Genomic DNA, 25,541 nt, shown 5'->3' on the forward strand with positions numbered 1-25,541 from the left:
AATGAAATTCCCCTCTGAAGTTTTGCAGTTTTAAACAGGAAGTCAATGGACCAATATCGATTATTAATCAATTTTAGAATAATATTGCACTTTACAACGTACAAAAAATGTATGTTATGTCATAATTTAATACTAAGCAGCATAAAAAAATCATTATATTCTGAAAACAATTATTCTGCCACACAACAAAATGTAGTTTGAGTAAAAGAACATTTTGGGAATCTTCTAATATTAATAACTATTCCCTAAATATTGAAATCCTCCTCCTTTTTTGTTTAATCTTTGTCATTTGAAAAGTTATTTTTGTGATTTTATATTTGGTCACTTCTGTTCTGAGATCTTGTCACACTTTGTAATAATAACTCTCTATATTTTGATATTTTTACTTGAACAAATGAAGTACAATGAAAACAGACCTGTCGTGATGTTTTCCAGGTATCCAAAGTACGGCTGTCGGACGATGGAGAACATGAGCTCATCATCTCTGCTGTGGTCATCCTGGGCCTTCAGCTCTCGAGAGGACAGGAAGATCCCATAGCGTCCGTCCGGTAACACCTCAGCCTTCCACAGCGGGAGCAGCTTCACCACCTCCGGAGAGGACTGGTCCAAGGATCGGATCTGGAATATATATTTTTATCACAATTATGTATAACGTGCAGTGTGAAAATAAGGGCTGCATAATGTGAGAAAATATAATCAAAGTAACACAAGAAAATTGCTTAGGCCATCCACCCATTTTCTTCCATTTATCAGGGGCCAGGTTGTGGGGACACCAGTCTAAGCATGATCTCCCAGACTTCCTTCTCCACACACACTTCCTCCAGCTCCTCCGGGGGGATCCCAAGGCGTTCTCAGGCCAGCTGAGAGATATAGTCCCTCCAGCGTGTCCTGGTTCTTCCCCGGGGCCTCCTCCCAGTGGGACATTCACGCAACACCTCTCCAGGAAGGCGTCCTGGAGGCATCCGGAACAGACGCTCGAGCCTCCTCAACGGCTCTACTCCGAGCTCCTCCAGTGTGACCGAGCTCCTCAGTCTATTTCTAAGGGAGCGTCCAGCCACCCTGCGGAGGAAACTCATTTCGAGCGCTTGTATCCGTGACCTCATCCTTTCGGTCATTACCCAGAACTCATGACCATAGATGAGGGTAGGAATGTAGACTGACCAGTAAATCGAGAGCTTTGTCTTTTGGCTCAGCTCCCTCTTCACCACAACAGTCCGATACAGCGACCGCATCACTGCCGACGCTGCACCGATCCACCTGTCAATCTCACGCTCCATCCAGGATTGCATAGGCCTTTATTATTTAATGGCATTTCAAACTACAGTTGTTGCCTGACCATGTACTGATCACTCTTTTTGACACAAGCGGCAGTAGAGCCAGAACTCTTTATGTGTTTGCATTAAACCTTGAGAAAACCCTTTTGTGGTCCTCACCTCTTTTCTTATACAGCAACCAGAAACTCATGATTAAGGCTGGGTATCATTAAGAAGTTGCCGATACGATACATACCTCGATACAGTGCACTTTCAATTCGATATGATATATTTCAAATCGATTTGAACTGTAACAAAATAATTTAGTCAAATATATCAAAAAATACTCTTGGTCATATATCGATACAGCAGCCCATGCTATCGATGCTGTATCATCACATTAAATGATACGATATCGATATTCTGATATTTTTGCACACCCTTACTCATATCAACAATTTTGCGATAAATGGCTCACCTGGATAGTGAAGAATTCTGGTTCAGTTTGTAATTTTCCATCCAATAGGAAGCCTCGGTGGGTGCTGTCAGAGGCGGTGAACGCAAATCGATCAATCAGAGCCGGACCTCCATCGTGTTTGTACGTCAGCTCCAAGTCCTGGATGTTCTTCTGTGTGAAGTTTGACCCTGCGCTGAGGGTCACACTATCCAACAGCAGGCGGCCGTACTGTGGAGGCTGCACGAGGGCAAAGGTCACGGCACTGGGAGGGGTGTCTGGGTCGGACATGGAGAGACTGTCCGGGCCCAGGATCATGGAGGACCCCCGGGGGACTATCAGGCCTTTGTTATTGGACAGAGAGGGCAGAATGCGGTCCACCATCTCCACAAATATCTCAAAGCTTCCGTTTCTGTTGGTTTTACCGTTACTCACGACAAACCTGGGAACACACAAGACTGTAATTAATGATAAACATGAACATATCTATCTTAGCATTTATTCAATTAGAGGCATTTTAACCCTTCCAGACCTAAGAGCAATTTTAGATAATTTTTCCTTGCCAGGATTTTTTTCTTAATTTTGCCATTAAAACTCCCCCTTTTTACCCTCTAATGAAGTGTTATATATCTTTTTTTCAGTAAAACCTGTTATTTCACAATCTGCATTCTGTAGTTGTGCCATATGGCTGCAATAAAAGCTACAGGACCAGAAATACAAATGAAGAAAAAAATAAAATAAAATAAATAAAACAGAAAATTTTATAAACTACTTTTTGGACATAAAAAATGCTTAATTTAGGGCCTTAGGTCCAAAGTGCAAAATGTCAAGTCTGTAAGTAAACAAAGTGTCCTTATTGGCTTAATACAAAAAAAAAGTGCAATGGCCCCATGACTTTACAGGTGTCAGTCATGGAAACAGCTCGTGTCAGGTCCAGGGCACAGAGCCACATCACTTCCTGCATTTCCATGGTGTTTATTACATTTGTATTTGAATATTTGGACTGAAAAAAAACTTTAAAAAAAAAAAAATAGCAAGGGATGCGCAATCACACAGACCAAGATGCGTAGTTTGCTATTTATATGAGAAATAACTGCACTTGGAGTATCTTTTTCAATTGTTACGAACACAGACACTCAGAGCAGTCGACCAGTTTGATTCACTTCACTCATTGGCAAAGTTTGAGACGATCAAAATGGATGGAGCGCATGCAGTTAGTGGAAAACAAAGTTCCTATTGGACACTCATTTTCCCAACGTCACGTGTGACATAGGATAATGCTGAAAATATGCTCAGAAAGCTGCAACACTCTAGCCTGATTCGCAGCATTAGGATTCGTTCCTCGACAGTAGGCGGGTACTTTTTAAAATTTTACCAGTCGCAGCTATTTGGTTGTGATGTATGTAATGTGCTGCTAACGGGACTAACTGGTATATTAAGCTTTTCCCAAATCTCATAGGAAGAAGGGCAGTATCGTCTTTCCCCTTGATAAAATTCACCAAACATTCTCTTTGTTCTGGCTTTTAATCCTTGATCCTGGGAATCGTTACCAACACAGGAATGTATGGGTCTTCGCTGATTGGCTGGTGCCTGGACTCGCACTTCCGAGGTTCTTGCAAACCGTCTAATATATTCTGATTCCTGACCCTAGTCGCTGGAGAGAAATGAAATTGAACGGGGGCACTAGGTGGTGGCAGCTTGACTAGCAACTCAACAGAAAGTTTCTATCTGTTATGGTTAGAAAGATATGTGCAGTTAAGTAAAACATATTCCCAGTTACTGTATAAGGTACCATCGGGTTGGAAGAGTTAATTACTAAAAGAAAAGAGACTAGCATTCTTACTGGGATCAGGTTCACTTTCCACAAAACGTACATGTCACTTGGCCTGGTATGGTCACATGCTTGTCTCCGTAAAGAAACATTTATACACATCTATATTTAGTATTTCAGTGTAATTGGTTATGTGGTATGTCAAAGCAAGCATCATGTATCTAATCTAACAACCAGACATTTCAGTTACAGTGTTAAATATGTGTGAAGTGATGCTTTTTATTTCTACATACCACACATTTCTCTGTGAGCAAACACACACTACACACACTGCTGACTCACTGAAACGTCTCCTTTGCGGTGCTTGCACGATTATCATGGACGTAGGCTACAGTGTTCGCCGCTATGTCCATCTGGCTGAAGGTGGTGATGGACATCCCGGGGTGCCTGATGTACTCTACGTGTCCGTGAGTGGGAGGAGTCGTGATCACATACAGAAGCTCTTCAGGCTTGTCTGTCCCGTCTGTGGCCAATAGCGCATTTGTCGTGAGGACCACACGATCTCCACGAGTCACATTCACAGGCTTCACAAAGATGGCTATGTTTCCTAAAAGTCAAAAAGAAAACATTTCTTAAAGGAAACATCATGTAAAATTAAAGTTTTGTGAGCTTAAAATCATGTTATAATAGTGTTCCCTCATTAGGGCTGGGTATCAGTAAGAAGTTGCCAATACGATACATACCTCGATACATAAGCCACGATACGATACATATCTCAATGCAGTGAGCTTTCGATTCTATATGATATATTTCAAATCGATTCAATATGGTTCAATTAAAAAATAAAGGCTAAATCATGGTTGTGATTCTAAAAGTTTTTGTTAAACCAATTCTTGTGCAAAGTTTTTAATGAACACGTCCATGTTTACTCATCAAAACAGTGAAAATGTCAAAAGTGTCGCATAAAAGAATTTCCTTCCTCTAAACCGAACATGTCAAACTCAGTCCCGGGGGCCAAATTTGGCTAAAGATATAATTATATTTGGTCCATGAGATCATAAAACATGTACTAGAGCTGCCTGCTGGCTACAGATAGACTATAGAGACATTATTTATTTAAAATTGTGTTGTTGTTTTTTTTTATATTCTGCTTGTTCTGGATTGGAATGATTAAGCAAAACTATTATTAAACATTTATTTTAATAAGAAAAGGTTTAACATTACATATCTCGAAAGAAGAGGAAACATGCAGAGGTGGTTGAAATTTTTCATTAAATATTTAGTTTGGCCCATGACTTAGACCCAGTTTTTAATTTGAGCCCTCTGTGAATTTGAGTTTGACACCCCTGCTCTAAAACAAACAACAAAACTGTAGCGCTGTAATAAAATAATTTGATAAAATATACCAAAAAATACACTTCGTATATATATCAATACAGCAGCCCACGATATCGATACTGTATCATCACATTAAACTAAACGATATATTGATATTTCAATATTTTTGCACACCCCTATTATATATAAAGTTGTATGTCAGACTAAACAGCTACATAAAGCATAACATGTCCTCTTTAAGTCAGGGGATAAATCTCAAACCTATGTCTAATTGAGCATGTCCGTCCAAAAATATCGGTACCCTTTTCGAGATCCCTGATGGAGATGTGAAAATGCTGAGACGGTGATCGATTCTTTCCGTCTGACAAGTGGAAGACAAAGTGGTCATGTGACTCCTCCTCGTGCACGCCCGTGTGCACATAGTGTAAAAGGTTCATATTGACCATTTCCTGGGTGCAGCTTGTTCCAGGTGTCACTGTCACCCACTCATGTCCTTCCTGGAGAATATAGGAGAATAAAAACTTTCAGAACATACAGTTCATATGCTGAGTGCTATGACTAAACACACATTAGCGAGTTTTGATTTGCCATAACTGTGAAAAAGCAGTTTAACACAGTGTAAAGATCAAAGAAATGTGAGTTAATCTTAAATCAATACAGCATTTTAAGTGTAGTGAAAGTAGTTTTAAAGCTGATGCAACTGGACAAACCTTAATTTGAAGTAAACCTTGACTTGGAGTACTTTCAAAAATGTACTTGACTTCTGAAGAGGGCGTGTCACTGTCCAGAGCAAAGAGCACAACGCTGGATATTAGCCTGGTCTCGCCTGCCTCCACCTCAAGACCGTTGTTCCTAAAAGTTAAAGATCGTCACATTATGTTTACCTAAAAAGATCAACATAAAGGACACATGAGAGTAATGTACCTTATGACTTGAGGCTCTTGATCATTGACCGGCAGCACTTTGACCATCACTTGTTTCTGTAACTTGTGCTTCCCATCTGTCAACTGTATTGTGAAACTGTCCTCCATGTTTTCAGAGTCATCGTGCATGTACATCAGCCCTAACCCTGTAAAAGCAGCATATAAAAACACACTGATTAAAAGTGTCATATTTATATACAAAAAAAAAAATTGTGAGCTTATAGTCTTGTTATGAATTTCCTCACAACACTTATCTACCTTATAACAGTGTTCCCTCAGTTTACTCAGTTGTATTTTGAGTGATCCATGCATGTTTGAGTAATCTTATATTGTTCTGGATATAACGCTTGCTCAAAAAATTGCTGTTTTCACCTACCCCCTATCTACGCTCTCAATTCGATCATTTTTTAAAACATTCTTAATCCAGATCGTACATGTCAGGTTAAAAAATGTCACAAAGCCATTTTCCAGCAATAAAAAAGTAAGCGAACCCTCAAAAAAATAATACAATGTCGTGGTTTACACATCTTCACCATTCCTGCTACATGTGAGTATTAAGTATTTAGGCTTAAATCTACCCATTCCAAGGGCGTAGGTTTGGTCTTAGCGTTTGGTTAATTATATAACGTTTTTTGCTTTTCATATGATGCAAACTGCAAAAACCAAACAGCACATCTTTATAAGAAAGGGTAAAATGGGATAAGAAGTTGCTTTTATGTTTTATGAATTCTTTCCAAAAACACACAGTCTTGGCAGGTCCAATTTAAGTGAGTGGTGGTTTCATTTTTCAGTTTGCAAAATGTACAGTTTGTGTCCATTGTCCTTCTAAGATGATTCTTTAGTGGATAACAGCGAAATAGAAGTTTGGACATTACCTCACAAATATCCCATCACCAACAAGCAAAGGGAAATCTGCTACAAACATTTTTCCATGGAATATTGTCAACTGATTAACTACTTGGGTTCTTTTTAAAGACAATACAGTAAAGTGTATTTTACCTTGCTGACCTGTTTCGGCGGCTGCTGCATCTTCAGAACTATCACCGGTGTTGGTGGTGACATGTTGTATATCAGCTGTTGTTACTTCCTGTCGGCGCGGTCAGCCTGATGGACCTGGCTGGTCGCTCAGGCCTGCCAGGCGGTCCTCCTTTCACACACCTGAGACAACCTCTTCCAGAGAACACCGCGCGATGGGAGGCATGGTCAGGACAGGAAGTAACAACAGCTGATATACGACATGTCACCACCAACACCGGGGACAGTTCTGAAGATGCAGCAGCAGCTGAAACAGGTCAACAAGGTAAATACACTCTACTGTATTGTCTTTAAAAAGAACCCAAGAAGTTAAAGTACATAAGAAGACAAAATGAACATCTTTGGCTTATTGTCAATAGAGTCGGGCTGTTAACAGTGCACGAGTAGGGCTCCGTTTGGGGAGGTGCACTTGTGGCGAAAGTCGCTCTTTTTCCACAGTGACTCATTATAAAGCAAGTTTAATTGAAGATGAAGCCAGGTAAGTTCCTTTCGGAAAGTTTTGGAAAGTTTGGTGTGCAGCGGCTTCACTCACGCCAGCTCATCGCTGCCACCATCTTCGGGTTTAGGCTCCTGGCACCACTAATGACATGACTCTGTTGCAGCCAATGAAATAGCGGCGTAACCCACTGAATATATCTCAGAATGTCTAATAAACAAAATGTGAACTAAAACATGTTCAAATAATACTATTGAGTTTGGAAAAATATCACAATAAATGTATATTTTTGTTTAATAAAATAAAATGTCAAATATTGGTAGGGACTATTTTGTTTTCCCCAAATACTGGTTGTGACATGTCCCAACCGTCCCTAAGCAAACCTACGCCCTTGACCCATTCTGATTTCCATAATTTCCATATAAATAAAGCATTTACCATTTGTTAGCTCGGTCATGGTAAAGTCCACCACTTGAGCTTTGAGGTACGAGTGGTAGGTGTCCCCTCTCCCGTGCGCTGCTCTGTCACTTGCATGCTGCATAATGCTCCCGTGGAGAGGAGGAGAGACCACACTGAACACCAGAGAGTTCTTTGGTACATCCATATCCACTGCGTTTAACACAGATGAGTCCAACGGCTTCATTTCCCCTTCAGTGACCTGGAAACCAAAACATGAATTGACGGTGTAAGCGTAGCAATAGATCGATTATGTCTTTTACATTATAATCTACCTACAGTTATATTGCGGGCCATGAACTCAGGGGTCTCATCATTCGTGGGGTTGATAATTATGTAAAAAGGCACGTGAGCGGAGGTATGTTTCCCATCAGATACACTTAGTATGAACTGGTCAGCTGTGGGCTCCATCCTCTCATGTCTCGACTGGACATAGTTCACATGGCCTGCGATTATATCTTGGTACAAAAAAGAAGCTGGGAACACAAACTGGACATTAAAATTGTGTTGGTTCAGTAGTCGGTCTCAATAGGAGGAGGATTTTAGATTTTAAAGTACAATTACCGATGCTGATGCCCATGTTGCTCTTCTCAAAGCCGGGGCTGGGCAGGACGTTCTCTATGTAGCCAAACTGAGGAGAGGAAACCAGGCTGACGACGAGCTCATCCAGAGGACTGTCCTCATCAGACACTTTCAGATGAGAGGCAGAAATAGAGGCAGACCCACCTTCATCCACCACAAAGATATCTCCTACAAACATATAAAACTGAGATTTAAAACCTTTTTAATTTAACCTTAGTTAACCAGAAAAATACCAGCTGAGACTAAGGGGACCTGGCAACGAGGTCAGCAGTCATTTGGATTGGGAACCTTATTTCATATTGTGACTTGCTGCTCATTGTTAGCCTGATTTGCAGTATTAGGATTCGTTCGCTCAACAATAGGTGGGTACTTTTTTTATTTAACCAATTGCAGCTATTTGGTCATGATGTATGTAATGCGACGCTAACAAGACTAACTGGTATATTAAGCTTTTCCCAAATCCCGTAGGAAGAAGGGCAATAATGTCTTTCCCCTTGATAAAATTCACCAAACATTCTCTTTGTTCTGGCTTTAAATCCTCGATCTTAGGAATCAACACAGGGTGTATGGCTCTTTGCTGATTGGCTGGTGCCCAAACTCACACTTCCAGAGTTTTTGCAAACCGCCTAGTGTATTCCGATTCCTGATCTAGTCGCTGGAGAGAAATGAAATTGATTGGAGGCACTAGCTAGCGCCTGCTTGGCTAGCTCATTGTTACCACCACATAGCAATTTTCACCTAGAAATATATATCTTTGACTCGTGACCATAGTTTGGACACCTCTGACCTAATTATTTATTGCAAAACATAAGAATGAGAGGAAACACCTGTGGTCAGTGTGGGGGGCTGGTTGTCCACAGGGAACACGGTGACGTGCAGGTCATACACGGGCAGACTGTCCCGGATCAGAGCAGAGCCACTGGACCTGCTCCCCCCACCACAGCACACGGAGCTCTCTGTTTCCCCATCAGAAATCACAAAGGTGATGGTGTCTTGGCGAGGCGTGAGTCCAATCTCAAGTCCTAAAACAAACAGAAAAAAACATAAACTTGATAATGTAGTTTTTTTTCTCATAACAATCATACATCTTGCTTACTAACCAGTGTGTCTGTATGTAATAATCCCAGCAGTGATGTCGGCCTGAGAGAAGCGATCCACCACGACCCCGCTCCGCAGCACTACCCCGTGATAGGGCTGCCGGGCGATGAGGAAGGCCAGGCTGCTGTTGTCACTGTCTGCATCTGTAGCGTAGATGTACTCTGCAGTGATCAGTGCCTCATCTCCCTCTGCACAGCTCAGCACAGGCTTCAGACCTGCAGCCAGCACTGGGACCTCATCATTTACAGGGGTCACCTGAGGGAACAGACACGAAGCAGGAAGCTTTTTCACTTTAATTAAAGCATTATTAGGTATTTTATGTTTTACTGACCTTAACAGGCAGAACGAAACTGACTGGATTTGTGCCATCTGTGGCAATCAGCTCAATGTTGTCTTCTAGACTTTCTGAGCCGTCATGAATATACCTTAAACAACAGACAATAAACCAGAAGTAATAAGCCAGCAGCAAAGCAATAAATATCGATTCATTGTGATAACACATTAGGTGATACAGCATTGATCCTGTGGGCTGCTGTATCAATACAATGTCAGGAGTACTTTTAATATATATTCAACAATATATTTTGTGACGGAATTACAATTTTGTGGCTTGTTCAGAGAATAAAATGCAATAAATTTGACATATTCAATGTTTGGATGCTTAAAATGGGTGTATTTCATATTACATTTATGCAAGTGGTGGTTTAACAAAGAATTACAGTTGTTAAAAAGTATTTGTGTTTTAAAAATAGTGAGCTATGGCAAAAAATCATGTTCAATATACTGATTATTGCAAGCATCAGCATCGCATATTGTGAAATGATTGTATTGTGAGCCATTATGTAACGTATCAATTCAAATTGTGAGAGACCCTGTATATTGCTTCAGCCAGTTTATGATGAGAGAGAAAGACTTCTTTCCCGGATAACAAAATGTGGATGTCTAACCTGATGTTGGTGTTTTTCAGGTCCTGCACAGAGAAGCTTTGGCCTGGTCTGAGGGGGGCGCCAGAGAGCTGCAGAGAGCCATGCTGTGGATCCTTCTGCAGCTTCAGCGTTAAAGATTCTATCTTTGAGTCAATATCTGAGAGCAGCAAATGTTCAGGACTGAGCCAGCTCTCCCCTCCCTCATCCACAGACAGGGTCGATGTGACAACCTGCAGCAGCAAAATGTCTAAAGTCGCACTAGAGTCAACACGCTGACGTCTCTTTATACATACTTTTGTTTACCTGTGGCGGCTGATTGTCCACTGGTAAAACTGTGATGTTAAAGCAGATCCCAGTCACAGTTTTGCCCAAACGGTTGGTTACAGACAGAATGAACTGGACATACTGAGGGTAAGGACCAATGTCAACAATTGGAGGCATGTAGGCCACTTTCATGAAGCTCACCGCATGCTGGAAATCAAAGCAAAAAAGGTTTTACCCTGTTTAGTCTCAAATATTTACAGTCTAGCTTCTTTGGTAAGGATTTAGGTTTGCTTAAAATGTTCAACATCACCTGTGTAAAAAGCCTGAGCACTGGTGCATTGGGGTCTTTGGTAAACTTGGGAATGCTGTCCACCAGAAACAAATGTCCGGCGTCCACACTACTGCGTATCACAACACAAATCAGATGAGAAGACGTCCTTCACTTGAGCACACTGTCTGAAAACACTGGCTCTTACTTGTGTGGGCCGGAGTAGAAGGGAGGGGTGGTGACAGTAAACGTCAGCTCGCTGTCAGGGGAGTCCTGGTCGATAAAATGGAGCTGTTGTCGCGTGATATGGACGTCTGTCTCCTTGACGACCAGACAGCGGCTGGTGCCAGGAGCCTCTTTAGGGGGCTGGTCGGGCACACGCTCAACATGGACCATCACAACCTGCAAAATCACAGCATTCTTCAAAAACACTGGATAAAACTGAACAAATAAATCTGAAATGTAAATGTATATGCAAATTTCCTTACAGATAACTTAAATATAATAATCAATAATGTTAATGTTACCTACTTGAGGCTCTGACAGGTTTGGGGGGTCATGAAAATCAGACAGCACCACCTCAAATGAATCGTCAAACACTTCATGTCCCAGGTGTCTGTAGTAAACCAGCGACTGGGACAGGTCCTTCTGCAGAAAATGGTTGACAGGATATCCTAAAGTCAACACAGAGGAATATCGGTATCATCAATATGTCTTGTACTTAAAGCAGCACTATGTCACTGCGAGAGTCTGCCTTATTATCGCCTCCATGGAGATTAATTTTATTGGAAAACGTGCAATCTCGTTTTCAAGGGGGTCCAAAAAACAGAAAATATAAAAAATACAATAGACAGAATACAAAACTTACATTTACTTTACATTTGAAAACACACACACGCACACGCACACGCACACACATACAGATGTTATTGCTTAGCCTGGAATGTTCTCACTTCATGGAAACCGTCTGACCTCACAGAATTAGAATTCGTTCGGTCGACAGTAGGTGGGTACTTTTTTTACTTAACCAATCTCTGCTATTTGGTTTTACATAATGCACCACTAACAAGGCTAACTGGTATATTAAGCTTTTCCTTAATCCAGGAAGAAGGGCAATAACGTCTTTCCCCTTGACAAAATTCACCAAACATTCTTTTGTTCCAGTTTTAAATCCTTGAGCTCAGGAATTGTTGCCAACACAATGTATGACTCTTCACTGATTGGCTGGTGCCTGAACTCACACTTCCGGGATTTTTGCGAACCATCTAGTGTATTCTGATTCCTGTCGCTGGAGAGAAATGAAAGTCAACAGAGGCGGAGCCAGCCTGACTAGGAATGTAGAGGTAGTTCCAAGTTTACAGCTACATTTTACCTTTTGTTCAGTAGAGAATTTAAGAGCTGAAATGATCCAAATGAAAATCTGTATGTTTAAAAACACATTGGAGCACTTCCTGTTTCAACACATGACATCACAAGGTGCAACTGAGAGTTCTTCTTTCAAACAAAAAACAAACAACTGCCTAAATATGCAGGATTTGTGTGCTAAACATCTGCCAGTGAAACAAAACACAACTCCACATAGGTTTATAATGACATTTGAACATAGATCATAAAGCAGCGTAATATGGGCCCTTTAAGTACAGTAGAGAATCTGTGCAGTACCTGTGAGCCCGGGCCCTGGGATCTTCATGAGCTCCCCGGCGTGTGGGAGTCTGGTGATGTTGAAGAGGATGTAGTCGTGGCTGGAGTCCATGTCTGAGGCCTGGAGGGTGGAGCCTGGGAGCAGAGTCGTCTGTCCCTCTGACACCTCCAGGAGCATGTTGGTGATGAGGAACGGGGGGCTGTCGTCTTTGGGCAAGATCTTGATGGGGAACTTGTGGCGGGTCTGGTGCAGGCCGTCCGTGATCCGGAAAATGATGAAGTCTTTGGTGGAGTCGCTGTCGTCATGGTGATAGCAAACCACGCCGTCCTTAATGTCCTGGACCGTGAACATGAAGCCCTTCCCACCTGAAATAAATGTCATTATATTTACTGAAGCCAAACTTTGAACCAGTCTCAAGCAGAGGCATCAAGGCTGGGTGGGTAAAAAGTGTTCCCAAGCCTACATAATAATAGCTTTCTAGGACTTAGTGTCCACATTTTGGGTTGTTCAGGCACTTAATAAATCGTTTTTGCAAATCATTATTCAACTTTGACTTTATTGCATTCCATTGAAATGATTAAAAAATAGAATTAATATTTTGTATTTCATATGTGGACATCATTTTTCTGAGAAACTACATCATGTAAAAATAGAATTTTTTGTTTTTGCACACATCAGGTCCCAATCAGCCCAAATAAAAAAGAGAAATCAAAACAGCATGCCGTGCAAGAGCTCAGGTCCTATGAGGTTAAGGGATTTTGTAATAAAAATAAAGAGGCGGTGTTATGTCCACTCAAGGTAAACATTGTTTGTTTAAGTTGTGTAAACCATCTTTTAGAACAATTGCAACTAAAAATACTAAAAATGCAAATATACATAAGGTTTGGGTTCTCTTAAAGTTCAGAAATAACCTCAGTTAAACTCCTTTACATAAATCTGACAACAGATGTTTAAGTTTGCAAAATGTTGTAGTCTGTAGTCTGATCTATCCAGTATGGGGGAAAGAAACCATGATTTTTTTTTTTTTTTTCTTGCCCAGGTCTAGTTGATCATCATTTGTTCTTAATACTTGTTCCTCTACCTCTGACAGTGAGGCGTCCGTGCAGCAGACCGTCCACTGTGATTATACGAACAGCATTCAGGTTGTTGTTATCCACAATCTGCAGCTGCTCCCACGTTATTGGACGAGACTGACCCTCCAGCAAACTTAGGCCTGCACATTCAGCCACACACAAAGAAGAAATCATGCTTCAGTATTAATGTATTTATTATTTTTAATCAATCATTGCTTACCCATGTTCCAGGACACTCGAGGTGCGTTGGTATCTGCATTCCTAACAGACATGTGGACTGTGATGGGTGGGCTTTTCTCAAAATAAAAATCATGAACTTCAAATTCCACCTGTGGGCAATAATTTTAACCTTTTAACATGACAATAAATAAATAAATAAATAGTAGAGTATAGAAGTAGAATAATAGAGTAAATACTGACAAAAATGCATGTCTTGTTATGACAAATAAATCTAAAATATTTTCATTACAGTTTTTTATCAATGTCATATTTTTGCTGACTAAATCTAATCATAATGACTAAAAATATCACTAAAAGTAGATATTTTGGCCGACTAAAAGTACTGAAATGTTAAAGGTAAATACAAAAAACTAGTGAAAATAATTATTTGACTACATTTTGATTAAAAAATATATATAAATTTCTTGTCAAAATGAGCACTGGCCTCGTAATTCCTTCGCTGGCTGTGGGAGGAGTTTGGAGGTTGGTACCCGATCAGCATGTCATTGAGATCGAGCCAGGTGAAGGAGGAGACGGGCCGGGTGTGGTCGGACAGGTGGGTGATGAAGCCTTCAGAGGGAGGCGAGGTGACGTTGAAGACGAGGAGCTGTTTGGGGGTCTCTTCGTCCTCCGCGTCCAGGGTCCCGGTGGAGAGGGGCGTCAGGATGAACTGGTCCACCTCCAGGATGAACATGGACATGAAGGAGGCTTTGGGCGGCTGGTTGGGCATCGCTCCGAGGATCCGCACGGGAATCCAGGCATGCTCCGTCTACAATGAATTACAATACACAAGTTTTTTGAATATTATCTACAATATGAGCCGATCCAGCTTTTTCAGTTCCAATACTAATTCCAATCCTTTAGTAAGTGTCTGCTGATACCTGATATTAACCAATACCAGTGTAGAAATTGAAAATAGTTGTTTGTTTAGTTTATTTTACTATTTACTATTTAGTGTCATGCATCATTTAGTTGGGGCCTTATAAAACACATGAAACAATAAGCAGACAGATCACACATCAAACATAAAGTGTCTTCTTACGGAAATCCCAGGGTTTCAACACAAACAGAGCCAGCTTGAAAACATTACATTTAAACAAATACTCCAGTCTCTCCTCATCAGACTTCACAAACAAACATTAAAATACATTATACAACAACTGACAGCGCAGGTCATGATACAAAGGACAGTAGTACAGAAAATGCCTTTTATTTTCAATGTCCTTTAAGTCACACTGAGCACATGTGCGCTCCTCCTCTGGGGCTGAGTGGAAGCGTTTCGTCTCCAGAGCCAGAGGCAGAATCCCACACCTCAGCTGGGCACATACGAACATTTATTTCCTTTACACAATGATAAAAAAAGACAAGACTGATCCAAATGTGTAAAGACAGAACACCTAAGTATAAATAGAAACATCAAACATTATGAGACTTTCTGGGCCAACTACACCCAGTAAACAGTAAAATAACAGACATTTGTTTGTTAAACCAGGATATTGGCTAGATCCTATCAAGCAAAACTTTCAGTATCAGTGCAAATATTTGTTACCTGTACCGGATCTGTGCATCCCTATACAATATTATATTAATAAAGATTTTTTTGCATAGATACCACAACTCCATAGAGATGTCTTAGCCAAAAAAATATTAAACTGTAAAGAAAAGAGTCACAGACAAACCCATTAAGGTCTTGGGCCACTGATGGTAAATCGAATTATCACTATATAATGCTATTTAACATCTTGAAATCTCCACTGGATTAACATTAGGCTAATTGAAAATTCTAAGGTGTGACTGTTCTGAAAGGTTTTTATTTTTCATTCCACACTCTTCTCTCTAACTTAATGTCTCTCTCTCTTTCTAATTTGATGATGATTATTTATATTTTAAATTTGTTTTTATTGTGATGTTATAATGTTTTTCTGTGAAGTAAAATGTAAATTCTGTAAAGCTCTTTGAATTACTTTGTGTACAAATTGTGCTTTACAAATAAACTTGCCTTGCCTTGATGACACAATGTCTTGGCCTATTTATAGATTTATATTTTAAAATTTAAATCAAGACAAAAAAAAATGTAGCATAGCTGTAATCAAGTTTACAAATGACCTTTTCTTTTGTAAAGATCATTACAAATTAATTAATCCAGGGTGTCATAAAACATTACATTGACTCTTTCTGATGCCCATATATGAAAATGTATTGGACAAAAACAGTCAAACTCTTTATGAAGACCTACAAATTACAAAAAACTAAAAGCGTACCTTATATATGCTGCCACTGCGTGTGTCCTTGAGGTCCAGTCTGATTTGGATGTAGTCTATGTCGGGAGATGGAGGGTCAATGTGCTGGTACTTGACGCCCATGACCAGGAAGTCATCACAGGGGACTTTCGAGAACTTTACCAGCTTCAGACCCTTCAGGCAGTCTTCAGATTTACACATAGCCCGCTCTTTGTTATCTAAACAACAAATACAACACAGCACATTCAGGATGATTTTTCAAATGGAGTGACAAAAAATACAAAAACTAAATACACAATTTATAACTTACAATTTATAATCCACAAATGTCGAACTTTCTCATTATTTCTATGGCTTAAAGTCATTTTAACAATCACATCTTTGGAGTAAATCTGTGTATCATTAGTTCTTTTGTTTTTTCAAAATAAAACCAAAAATAAGAAATGAAAAATATATTTTCTTCATTATTTGTGTCCAAAACCAAAAGGAAAAAATGGATAATGATTTGTTTTTTTTCAGTTTTCAATTTTGTGTTTAAACAAATAATGGAAAAAAATATATAATAATTTGTTTCTGTGACTTAAACCGCAATGCCGGACTTTTGCACCGCATGTGGACTGAACCAAGACTGAACCAGGACTAAATCAGGACTAAACCAGTTTCAGTCCTGGTCTCAGTCCTGGTCCTGGTCTGGTCCTGGTCTGGTCCCGATCTCAGTCCTGGTCCCGGTCTGGTCCCGGTTTGGTCCCAGTCTCAGTCCTGATCTTGTCCCAGTCTGGTCCAGGTCTGGTCCCGGTTTCAGTACTGGTCTTAGTCCTTGTCTGGTCCCAGTCTCAGTCCTGATCACTCAGCAGTCTACGCGGGTACACCTCTGGGTCCGTCCCGACACTCAGTCCTGGTTCAGTCCTGGTTAGACCTGGTTTAGTTCTGTTTCAGTCCTGGTTCAATCCGGCATCTCAGTTTAAGTCACGTAAACGGAAAACGGCCATTATCCCCATTATTCATTTAAACACAAAATTGAAAACTGAAAAAACCTAATCGTTATCTGGTTTTTCATTTTGGTTTTGGAGACAAATAATGAAGAAAATAGTTGTTTTTTTGTTTTCTTAGTTTTGGTTTTATTTTGAAAAATGAATGAACGAATGATACACGGACTGTGGTTGAATAATGACACCAATTTCTGAAGCTAAAAATAAAAAGATTTAGAATACAGAAATACTAACATAAACCAGGTCAGCAAACCTTCGATCTGACAGCAAATTCTGTCTCAGTATTCTGACCTGTCCTCGTAAATTTGAAACAGTTGGGTTATGGTTATGTCATGTGAACGCAACCTATCAAATATAACAGAAGGACGACAGCAGCATTACCCACTGTGCACAAAAATGATTTAAATTCATCCTGACCTAGTTGCTGGCGAAGGTGAATGAAGCTCTCTGGTTCGTCTCCCCTCTTGGCGGCCTCCTGTAGTTCACCGGTGACCAGTTGTCCGTGAGCGGGCAGGTGGTGTTCATGGTTACTCAGCTGGACCGTGCACTCCAGGCTGGACTTCCTCTCGTAATGGAAGGACACCACGTTCCCATCTACAGGGTTGGAAAGGCTGTAGAACTCCGGCACCTCCAGAGACTTGGGGCCCAGTCGGATGATGCTGCATTCAGGCTCTATGATTTCCACGTGGAGGGTGAAGACCTCGATGTACGTGTGCGTGTCTGTGAACCTTAAACCAAATAATTAAATCGGTTAAACAGAAGTAGAACCAAAAAAGCCATCAGTGTTGTCGCTTGAGTACCTGTATAGTCGCAGATTGACAATGTCCTCCTTCAGTAGTGGACAGCCGTTGTGAACGTACTTCACCTCATCAGTCAGATAGTGACAATCAAACACCTAACAAGGAAAGAATGAGTATATTTATAATTTATATCCACAATAATCAGATAACCCAGTAATGAGATCTGATTTGTGGTGTGTCTATATGTCCAAGAGAAATCTGATTATTAAAACACTTGTTGATACATTTTTTAAGAACAATCATTTTAGTCTTTTTACATTTTCTCTTCACTTTTACCACATCATTTGTCAGTTTTTGCATTTTGTCATTGTCAAAACCTGCACAGATATGAACCAGCAGACAGAAATCACATTACTCACATCAGATCTAACTGTGACATGACATTTTAATAATCTGACAGAAAACAAATCATGATCAGATTTGATTAAAAAAAGCTCTACAAAGTACATGATGAGCTTGTTTAGCCTTTTCAACACATACGCCTGTGACATAAGTATATTTGGTCCGTCCGAGGCATTATTTATTTAAAATGTAGTTATTATTTTATATTATGCTTGTTCTGGATTCAGTGTTAAAGTAAAATTATTACTAAACATTTATTTTAATAAGAAAAGGTTAAGAAAATGCATTACATATCTCAAAAGAAGAGAAAACATTCAGATGTTGTTGAAAATTTTCAGTAAATATTTAGTTTGCCCCACGATTTAGTCCCAGTTTTTAATTTTGGCCTCTGTGAATTTGAGTTTGACACCCCTAATATAGGACATTACACAATAATTAGTGAATGATTAGTGTCTTTTATTGTTCCACATGTTCTTTGTCGCCTAACACCAGAGGGCAGTGCAGCATCGAACACGCAGACAAAGGATCAGCTATGAATCTACAGCAGTTTTACAGCTGAACTGAACTGAACTTTATTTGCTATTTAATGTTTTCATTATTTGTGATGTGCTTTCAGTTACGGCGCAATAAAGGTATTCTGTTTCATGTGTGTCCTCTGTGGGTGAAATGAAAAGACAACATTGCCCTGTTATACGTATAAAACTAGAACTGTGTTTCTCATTAATAAATCATAACATATTACATTATAATTTACTCTGCAAGTCATTTGGAAATTCAGCAAGCGGCAAGATCTGTCAACACGAGGCCATTAGGAGGGAGACAGTGGTCTGGCAGGGAAACAAAGGAAACTCTACAGATGCACCTATGATAAGGCACTACAAAAGACGGTTGACAAAAAGGCTAGTTTCTTAAATTACTGTATCGCTATTAAAATAAACAATAAAAAATAAAATAAAGTACAAAGAGGAAGAGGTCATGGTACAGTTTTGTTTCACATTCAGGTAACTTTTTTGTTCAAGAAGCCAATTTGTTCAGTTTTATGAAAAACTGTCATTGAGCAAATACAATTCAATCTACATACACTGTCCAAATGTTTGTTTTGTATTCCCAAATGTCTATTACAAGTAATAGAGGTCAGCTTAGTCCTAAAGAGAGTTCTTTAGTGTTTCAGTCGTCATGAGATATAACGCTGCAGCTCTGTGTCCCCTGACCCAGCAGATTTATAAAAAACAGTGATTTATCCCAGTTTTATACAAGAAATGTCCAATGTGTCCCTATTTTTGACCAATTTGATCTAAACCAGGACTAAACTAAGATTAAACCGGGACTACATCAGGTCTAAACCATGACTAAAACAGGACTATCACAATTTTTGACGACTCTGATCACTGCCAACAGTAAAGAGGAGCATAAATCGTTATTTGTTTTGCCAAAATACAGAAATCCATGTTTGCGAATGACCATAAAACAACTAAATGCAGCGCCAGAATTCCCTCCCCTTATGACTGACCCAAAAATGCACAATCTTACACGCTCTTTTTACAGTTTTATTTAGACCAACCATCCCAACCCAGCCAGGTGTGTCCCAGTTTAGAATTTTGTAAATCTGGTCACCGTATGTTAACCAGAGGAACTTTGGGTTAACCTTAACAACCATTTCTGTTTGAGTTAAATATTGTCTTTGTGAAATGTGCTCTCGTTTTAATATTTAACTGAAATACACAGGATCAAACGAAAACAAAAACTAGAGTTAAAGTTATAGCACGGGGCTAATGACACACTGCATGCCTTCCTCCACATTAGTGCTTATTATGGAGTGTAATGCGGCGCTTTAAAGCCAACAGAGTGTCGTGTAGCGTGAGGAAATGCTCTGAAACATGCTGTGTGTTCTGTGAGAGGAAAGTTATGGTCTGACCTGAGGCTGCAGCTTCCCCACGCGTTGAGTTATTGGCTCATTTAGCACCACCTCCACCTTACATGCATCTTTGTGACGGGGGATGTGGAACTGCAGGTCTCCATCCTGCAGATAGGCTGACTGACCCCGCTTGACCTTTAGCCCCTTGTTGGTTTTGACTAGAGAGCCCGGAGCTGAGGAGGTTAGTCCCAGCAGAAGAGCAGGGAGCAGGGTCCAGGTCAATGTTTGTCCCAGTGGGTGCATCTTCACGGCTTTCAAAGAATCACTCCAAGTGGAACAGGAATTTTTTCAGTGAGAAATGCTGGAGCTCTCGGTAGCACACATGCTCTTTTGCTTTTGGTTTGTGCTCGTCACATAAAAACCTGTAAAAATCAAACACAATCAGTGAAATTGTTTAGAAAGCAGTAAGGACTGAACTGTACAATATCACAATCAAATCATAACAGCAAACTCTTCAGGCCGTAAGAGTTTCTTGAAGAAGATTGTAGCAGAGTGAAATAGAAAGAGAGAGAGTGGGGAGAGACATCTGGCACATGGTCAAAGCAAAGAGGCAAATTAACAAACCACATTTGTACCTTAAACATTACAAGGCGAGCATCGAAATCGCAATTTGAATGATAAGAAATTACAATATCTGATGTCATTTAGGGCAGTGTTTCCCAAGCTTTTTTCTCAGGACCCATATTTTAAAAGTCACAAACCTTCGTGACCCAAGTTGATAGGAATCATTCGTAAATCACAAAATAAAGTTAGATTTGAGCATTATTGAACATTATTGAGGATATTTTATTGTTGACTGAGTGATCGTGTCTCTCTGAACTATTCGTATTACTCAAGTTTTAAACAATGAAAAACTGAAATTGAGCAATCAAAGGATCCATAAATCGCCTATTTGGACATTAAATGAAGCCCATTTCTTTTTCTTTTCAACATTCAATTGAACCAGCAAACAAAACAGTCAATAAAATAATTACTAAAAGATTAGAAATTACACAAAACATCAATTCAACATTTATAATGAGATAGGTGGGCCTGTCTGTGTTTTTGTAGCTCGTTCCAGTCCGGGTGCAGGAGGAGAGCGCAGCAGCAGCAGATCAGGCGCAGGTTTCAGTCTGTTTCTGTGCTTTGTCTTCATTTTTGTGAGCAGAAAATCCCAATTCACACATATATGTAATAGTGAATAATGAAAGGAACTGTATATTGCAGAGCTACACGCAGATCGTGACAAGGTGACCCCAAAAAAAATCTCTTGCGACCCACCTGAGAATCTGCTTTAAGGAAAATAATACAATCTGAAAAAGTATCTCATATTGAAGTGGCTATACTGTGTACAGCTAAACTATGCGTTTTATTATTTGAGAACCAAAAAGTATGCCATTATCTTGCTAGTAGTTTTTAGCTCTCTTTGCTCTGGTTTCAGAAAGCTGTGAAAAGCCTTTGAAAAGCCCTTATAAACCCTGTGAATTAGGACGCTAGGAATGTGATTTGTGCATTAGTTCAGCAGTTCCTGTTCCAGTTTTCAGTCACCTGGATGTTAGATATAGTTTCAGCTCTACTGTTCAACAAAAGCATAATTAAATCCTAAAACACACTTGCGCTTGTTAAGTTGTGTGTGTTTTTACTGTATCTCTATAAACTCAACAAAGTCATCTCATAAAAACAATACATGAGAACGCATTATTGTTTTGCTCTCCAGCTGCTGGCAGTTTTTGTTACACTGCGATGGAAAACCACAAGAGCAAACATCTACACCAGCAGATGCATAAAAACACAGTTAAATCTGGACCAAACCCGCACTGGTGGCTTATGACGACCGCCAGCCCGTAAACCACTTCATTAGAGCGCCATTAAACGCCACAAGAGGAATAATTGGAGTTTTGAAGTGGCTTGAGGCGTTAGAGACCTCATGGGGGATCGAGAATTCGCTCTTCTCAGCTTGTCAGGAAATCTGCTTATGAAAAACAAATGCGGGTCTTTCCCTGAAGCAAAACAAGCTCCGTGGTTGCAACATGTCGTTTCCCAGTGACCTCTGACTTTATAGACTCACCCCAATCATGTCGGCTGGTACTGCGGAAGGATTTTAGTGTCTACTCTGATCACTAACAGACCTGCAGAGTGTGTGTTTTGGTTAAGCTACAACTATAAAGATCAAATGTCTTGTACTTGTAGTTTAAAAATCCACAAACATGTTCTGAAGTTAAGTCTTGTCACGATACTAAAATTTTAAACAAAAATTTCAAAACTAAGGCTCAATACTCAATAGCAATTCCAATACCACAATGAAAAAAAAAACACTCTTTTTAGACAATTTAATGTCATTTTCAATCATAAATAATAGTACTTTACTTTATATTATCATGTGGTGTGACATCTACGTCTATGTGTCTATGTCAGACTAAATCAAACTCAGGCCCAGGGGCCAAATTTGGTCTGCAATATAATTATATTTGGCCCGTGTGATCATATTGAATATGTATTAGAGCTGGCCCACCGGTTACAGATAGAATATAGAAACATTATTTATTTAAAATTGTGTTATTATTTTATATTTTGCTTGTTCTGGATTCAATGTTTAAGCAAACTATTATTAAACATTTATTTTAATAAGAAAAGGTTTAACATTACATATATCGAAAGAAGAGAAAACATGCAGGTGTTGAAATTTTTCAATAAATATTTAGTTTGACCCACGATTTTGTCCCGGTTTTTAATTTTGGAATTTGAGTTTAACACCCCTGCTCTATGTGGTCTTGACTTGTACTTTTTCTGAGCACAAGATCATTCAAAAGCTATTTTGGAAAGGTCCATTTCTGTCCTATAAATGTGATTTTTTTTTTTTTTTAGTATCGATACTTGTTTAAATGAGCATACTAGTTTTAGTATTAATATCTGATTGCTGAGTCTATCTTTTTAGAAAAATGTCATTGTATCTGTAGTTTAAACATCTATAAACATGTTCTGAAATACATGAGATTCAGTTCATATTTCAGTCTTCTCTCAAATGTTAACACTCCTAAAGTTGTTGACAATATGTATTCCGACTTCAAAACATACCGTTTATTGCAAATTTAATCGCAATACTTATCAGAAAAAAATGTATTATCTGTTTTTTTCCCTTTATTTGTGTGACATTAACCTTTATGTATCTGTTTGCAGTTTTGATTGGATTCTTGGCGTATGTTTTGTGTTGGGCTTCCGATGTCATTCCGCGGCATTCCTCCTCCGACATGTGGACAACTGGGAGAGACCTCACAGAAAGCACCTTATAATCAGGCTGTGTGCGGATCGGGCAGAGCGTGTTTTAGCTTGTCGCCGTGAACAATGCCTGTGTACACGGAGCTCCAGAGATCATGTTCAAGGAGCAAAAACAGGAACCCGATGGTCAGAGCACATCCCGGCGGTGACGAGGTGCTTCAGACCTTCAGACCGTCCTGGGACATGTCAAGGAGCTCATTAACCTGTCAAACGAATGAGTGGACCATTAGGGAAATTATCTATGTTTTTTGGACAGACAGTTTGGCCCATAGCAGCAGAATCTACAATCCACTGTCCAGACATGGAAATATAACCATAGTTTTATTGCCCCTCCTCTGTAAAGTACAATAATGAAGTACTTAGTATACTTCAGAGTTTATATCAGTTGCTTTTGTGTCTGATTGCTCATGAAGTCTAACCCTGCACACTACAGCAAGATGGATGAAACAAAACATACATGGCGAAGGTAAACGCTTTGTGCATTTGAGGACAGGGAAGATGTGTGTGCTTTTCTCTCAAGTAAAGTTTGATTTTTCATCTTGTTCTTGTTGTGACGCTTTGACAAATCAGATTCAAATAGTTGTCGTGACTGATAATTGTAGAACACGATTCAGAGTGATACACATATCAATCTGGCATGAATCAGGTTATATCTTTGTATTATTTATTGTGCTACTCTAGAATGTTCTAGACAGTCTGGCGTCACCTAGTGCCTCCTCTCAATTTCATTTCTCTCCAGCGACTAGGTCAGGAATCAGAATACACTAGACGGTTTGCAAGAACCCTGGAAGTGCGAGTTCGGGCACCAGCCAATCAGCGAAGAGACAGACATTCTGTGTTGGCAACGATTCCCGAGATCAAGGATTTATAGCCGGAACAAAGAGAATGTTTGGTGAATTTTATCAACCGGAAAGATGTTATTGCCCTTCTTCCTACAGGATTTGGGAAAAGCTTAATATACCAGTTCGCCTCATTAGCGGCGCATTACATACGTGACTACCAAATAGCAGCGATTTTTTAAATGATAAAAAGTACCTGCCTGTACCTGTCGAGCGAACAAATTCTAACACTGCGAGGTCAGGTGCTTTGTACGAAGTGAAACGAATTAAAAAATGGCTGATGAATCAGGCTAAGAATGTTCCACAGAGGATGGTAATAAATATATCTCCATTGAGAAATGCAGGTGATGCTGCGAGGCCATGTTACCGGTCAATTACCCTGCGCTCAGTAAGAATACATGATTTTTAAGATGTTTTGAGCACTCGTAATGAAACAAAGGATAAATAGTTCATTCTTACACTGTGAAACATTTGAGGCATAACATCTCCATCTTAATTCCTGAATATATATAGATGTATATTAAAAAATGCCTTTAAGAAGAATGTAAATTAAGTTGAGATTATTCATTTGACTATAGCAAAAAAATAAATATATAGAAATTTGGGTCTTGCCAAAGGTTCCTAGGAAGGTCCTGCATATGCTCTAACCGGTATTGGGGGAATGCAGCTCCTATCTCAGCTTATATCTTGATCCAAATGTTTTGTCGCATATTTGTGACAGTCGGCATCAAGGGGTTATGTTTTAAAATGGTAAGATCTGTCCCTTTGACTGTAGATAATGCTCGCAGGTCATGGATTACATTAGCAGACACAGCACAGAGAGGTACCAACACTAACCCCTCTGATTAAGTTGCCAGGAGCACTCTGGGGTTCTGTCAATGTTTGCAGTGGATCCTCTTCCTGTTTTGCTTTAGTTTCACATTACAGTCAAACATCACCACCACTACTACTATTATTATTACAGTCCTTTCATTTTTAGCTCAAAGAATGGTATCCAGATAAGGAAGTGAACCAGGCACAAACAACCACCACTAAGCTCACCTCAAATTAACCTTTGCTGTCCAGGGAGGTTTTATATTTCCTCCCTGACATGTCATTCACCTGAACATGAGCGTCTGTTGAGTGAGAGCCAGCAGGTCTAATAACAGGTTGTCCTAACATTTCTACAAACACGCCAGAGGTTCTAGTACGCACTAAATATAAACATGCACTGAAGTATAACTCTATTCTCACTTATTTAAGACATTCTCAGGTTAAATCACATCACAAGGTGGAAAAGGGCATGTTAAACTTTGGAGATGCAGGCGATTAAAAGTTAGAAAGATTGTTTTTAGCAATAGAAACCCCTGTAATTGAATAAATGCAAGATACATAAGTTTACTGACAAAGTGAGGAGCGTCCCAGGCAAAACATAAACATCTCC

General features: G+C 39.7%; 1 protein-coding gene across 1 annotated transcript in view; it reads right to left on the reverse strand.

Moving 5' to 3' along the window:
* Positions 1 to 25,541, reverse strand: part of frem1a (Fras1 related extracellular matrix 1a) — a 41,167-nt gene that overhangs the window by 9,952 nt on the left and 5,674 nt on the right. Inside the window, exons 3-27 of the mRNA XM_020936447.2 lie at positions 20,025 to 20,386; positions 17,768 to 17,862; positions 17,385 to 17,695; positions 16,000 to 16,196; positions 14,184 to 14,507; positions 13,740 to 13,848; positions 13,528 to 13,659; positions 12,467 to 12,811; positions 11,336 to 11,478; positions 11,013 to 11,206; positions 10,847 to 10,937; positions 10,576 to 10,743; positions 10,294 to 10,502; positions 9,678 to 9,771; positions 9,349 to 9,601; positions 9,076 to 9,270; positions 8,231 to 8,416; positions 7,946 to 8,142; positions 7,649 to 7,868; positions 5,741 to 5,885; positions 5,527 to 5,668; positions 5,118 to 5,313; positions 3,821 to 4,085; positions 1,732 to 2,149; positions 417 to 618 (exon numbers count right to left, since the gene is read on the reverse strand). Coding sequence (XP_020792106.2) covers positions 417 to 618; positions 1,732 to 2,149; positions 3,821 to 4,085; positions 5,118 to 5,313; positions 5,527 to 5,668; positions 5,741 to 5,885; positions 7,649 to 7,868; positions 7,946 to 8,142; positions 8,231 to 8,416; positions 9,076 to 9,270; positions 9,349 to 9,601; positions 9,678 to 9,771; positions 10,294 to 10,502; positions 10,576 to 10,743; positions 10,847 to 10,937; positions 11,013 to 11,206; positions 11,336 to 11,478; positions 12,467 to 12,811; positions 13,528 to 13,659; positions 13,740 to 13,848; positions 14,184 to 14,507; positions 16,000 to 16,196; positions 17,385 to 17,695; positions 17,768 to 17,862; positions 20,025 to 20,267 — 5,074 coding nt within the window. The 5' untranslated portion in view covers positions 20,268 to 20,386. The remainder of the gene's footprint in view (positions 1 to 416; positions 619 to 1,731; positions 2,150 to 3,820; positions 4,086 to 5,117; positions 5,314 to 5,526; positions 5,669 to 5,740; positions 5,886 to 7,648; positions 7,869 to 7,945; positions 8,143 to 8,230; positions 8,417 to 9,075; positions 9,271 to 9,348; positions 9,602 to 9,677; positions 9,772 to 10,293; positions 10,503 to 10,575; positions 10,744 to 10,846; positions 10,938 to 11,012; positions 11,207 to 11,335; positions 11,479 to 12,466; positions 12,812 to 13,527; positions 13,660 to 13,739; positions 13,849 to 14,183; positions 14,508 to 15,999; positions 16,197 to 17,384; positions 17,696 to 17,767; positions 17,863 to 20,024; positions 20,387 to 25,541) is intronic.

The sequence above is a fragment of the Boleophthalmus pectinirostris genome, unplaced genomic scaffold (genome assembly GCF_026225935.1).
Source record: "Boleophthalmus pectinirostris isolate CB_2022bp ecotype Guang Dong unplaced genomic scaffold, ASM2622593v1 HiC_scaffold_20, whole genome shotgun sequence".
In the NCBI taxonomy this organism is placed as follows: domain Eukaryota; kingdom Metazoa; phylum Chordata; class Actinopteri; order Gobiiformes; family Gobiidae; genus Boleophthalmus; species Boleophthalmus pectinirostris.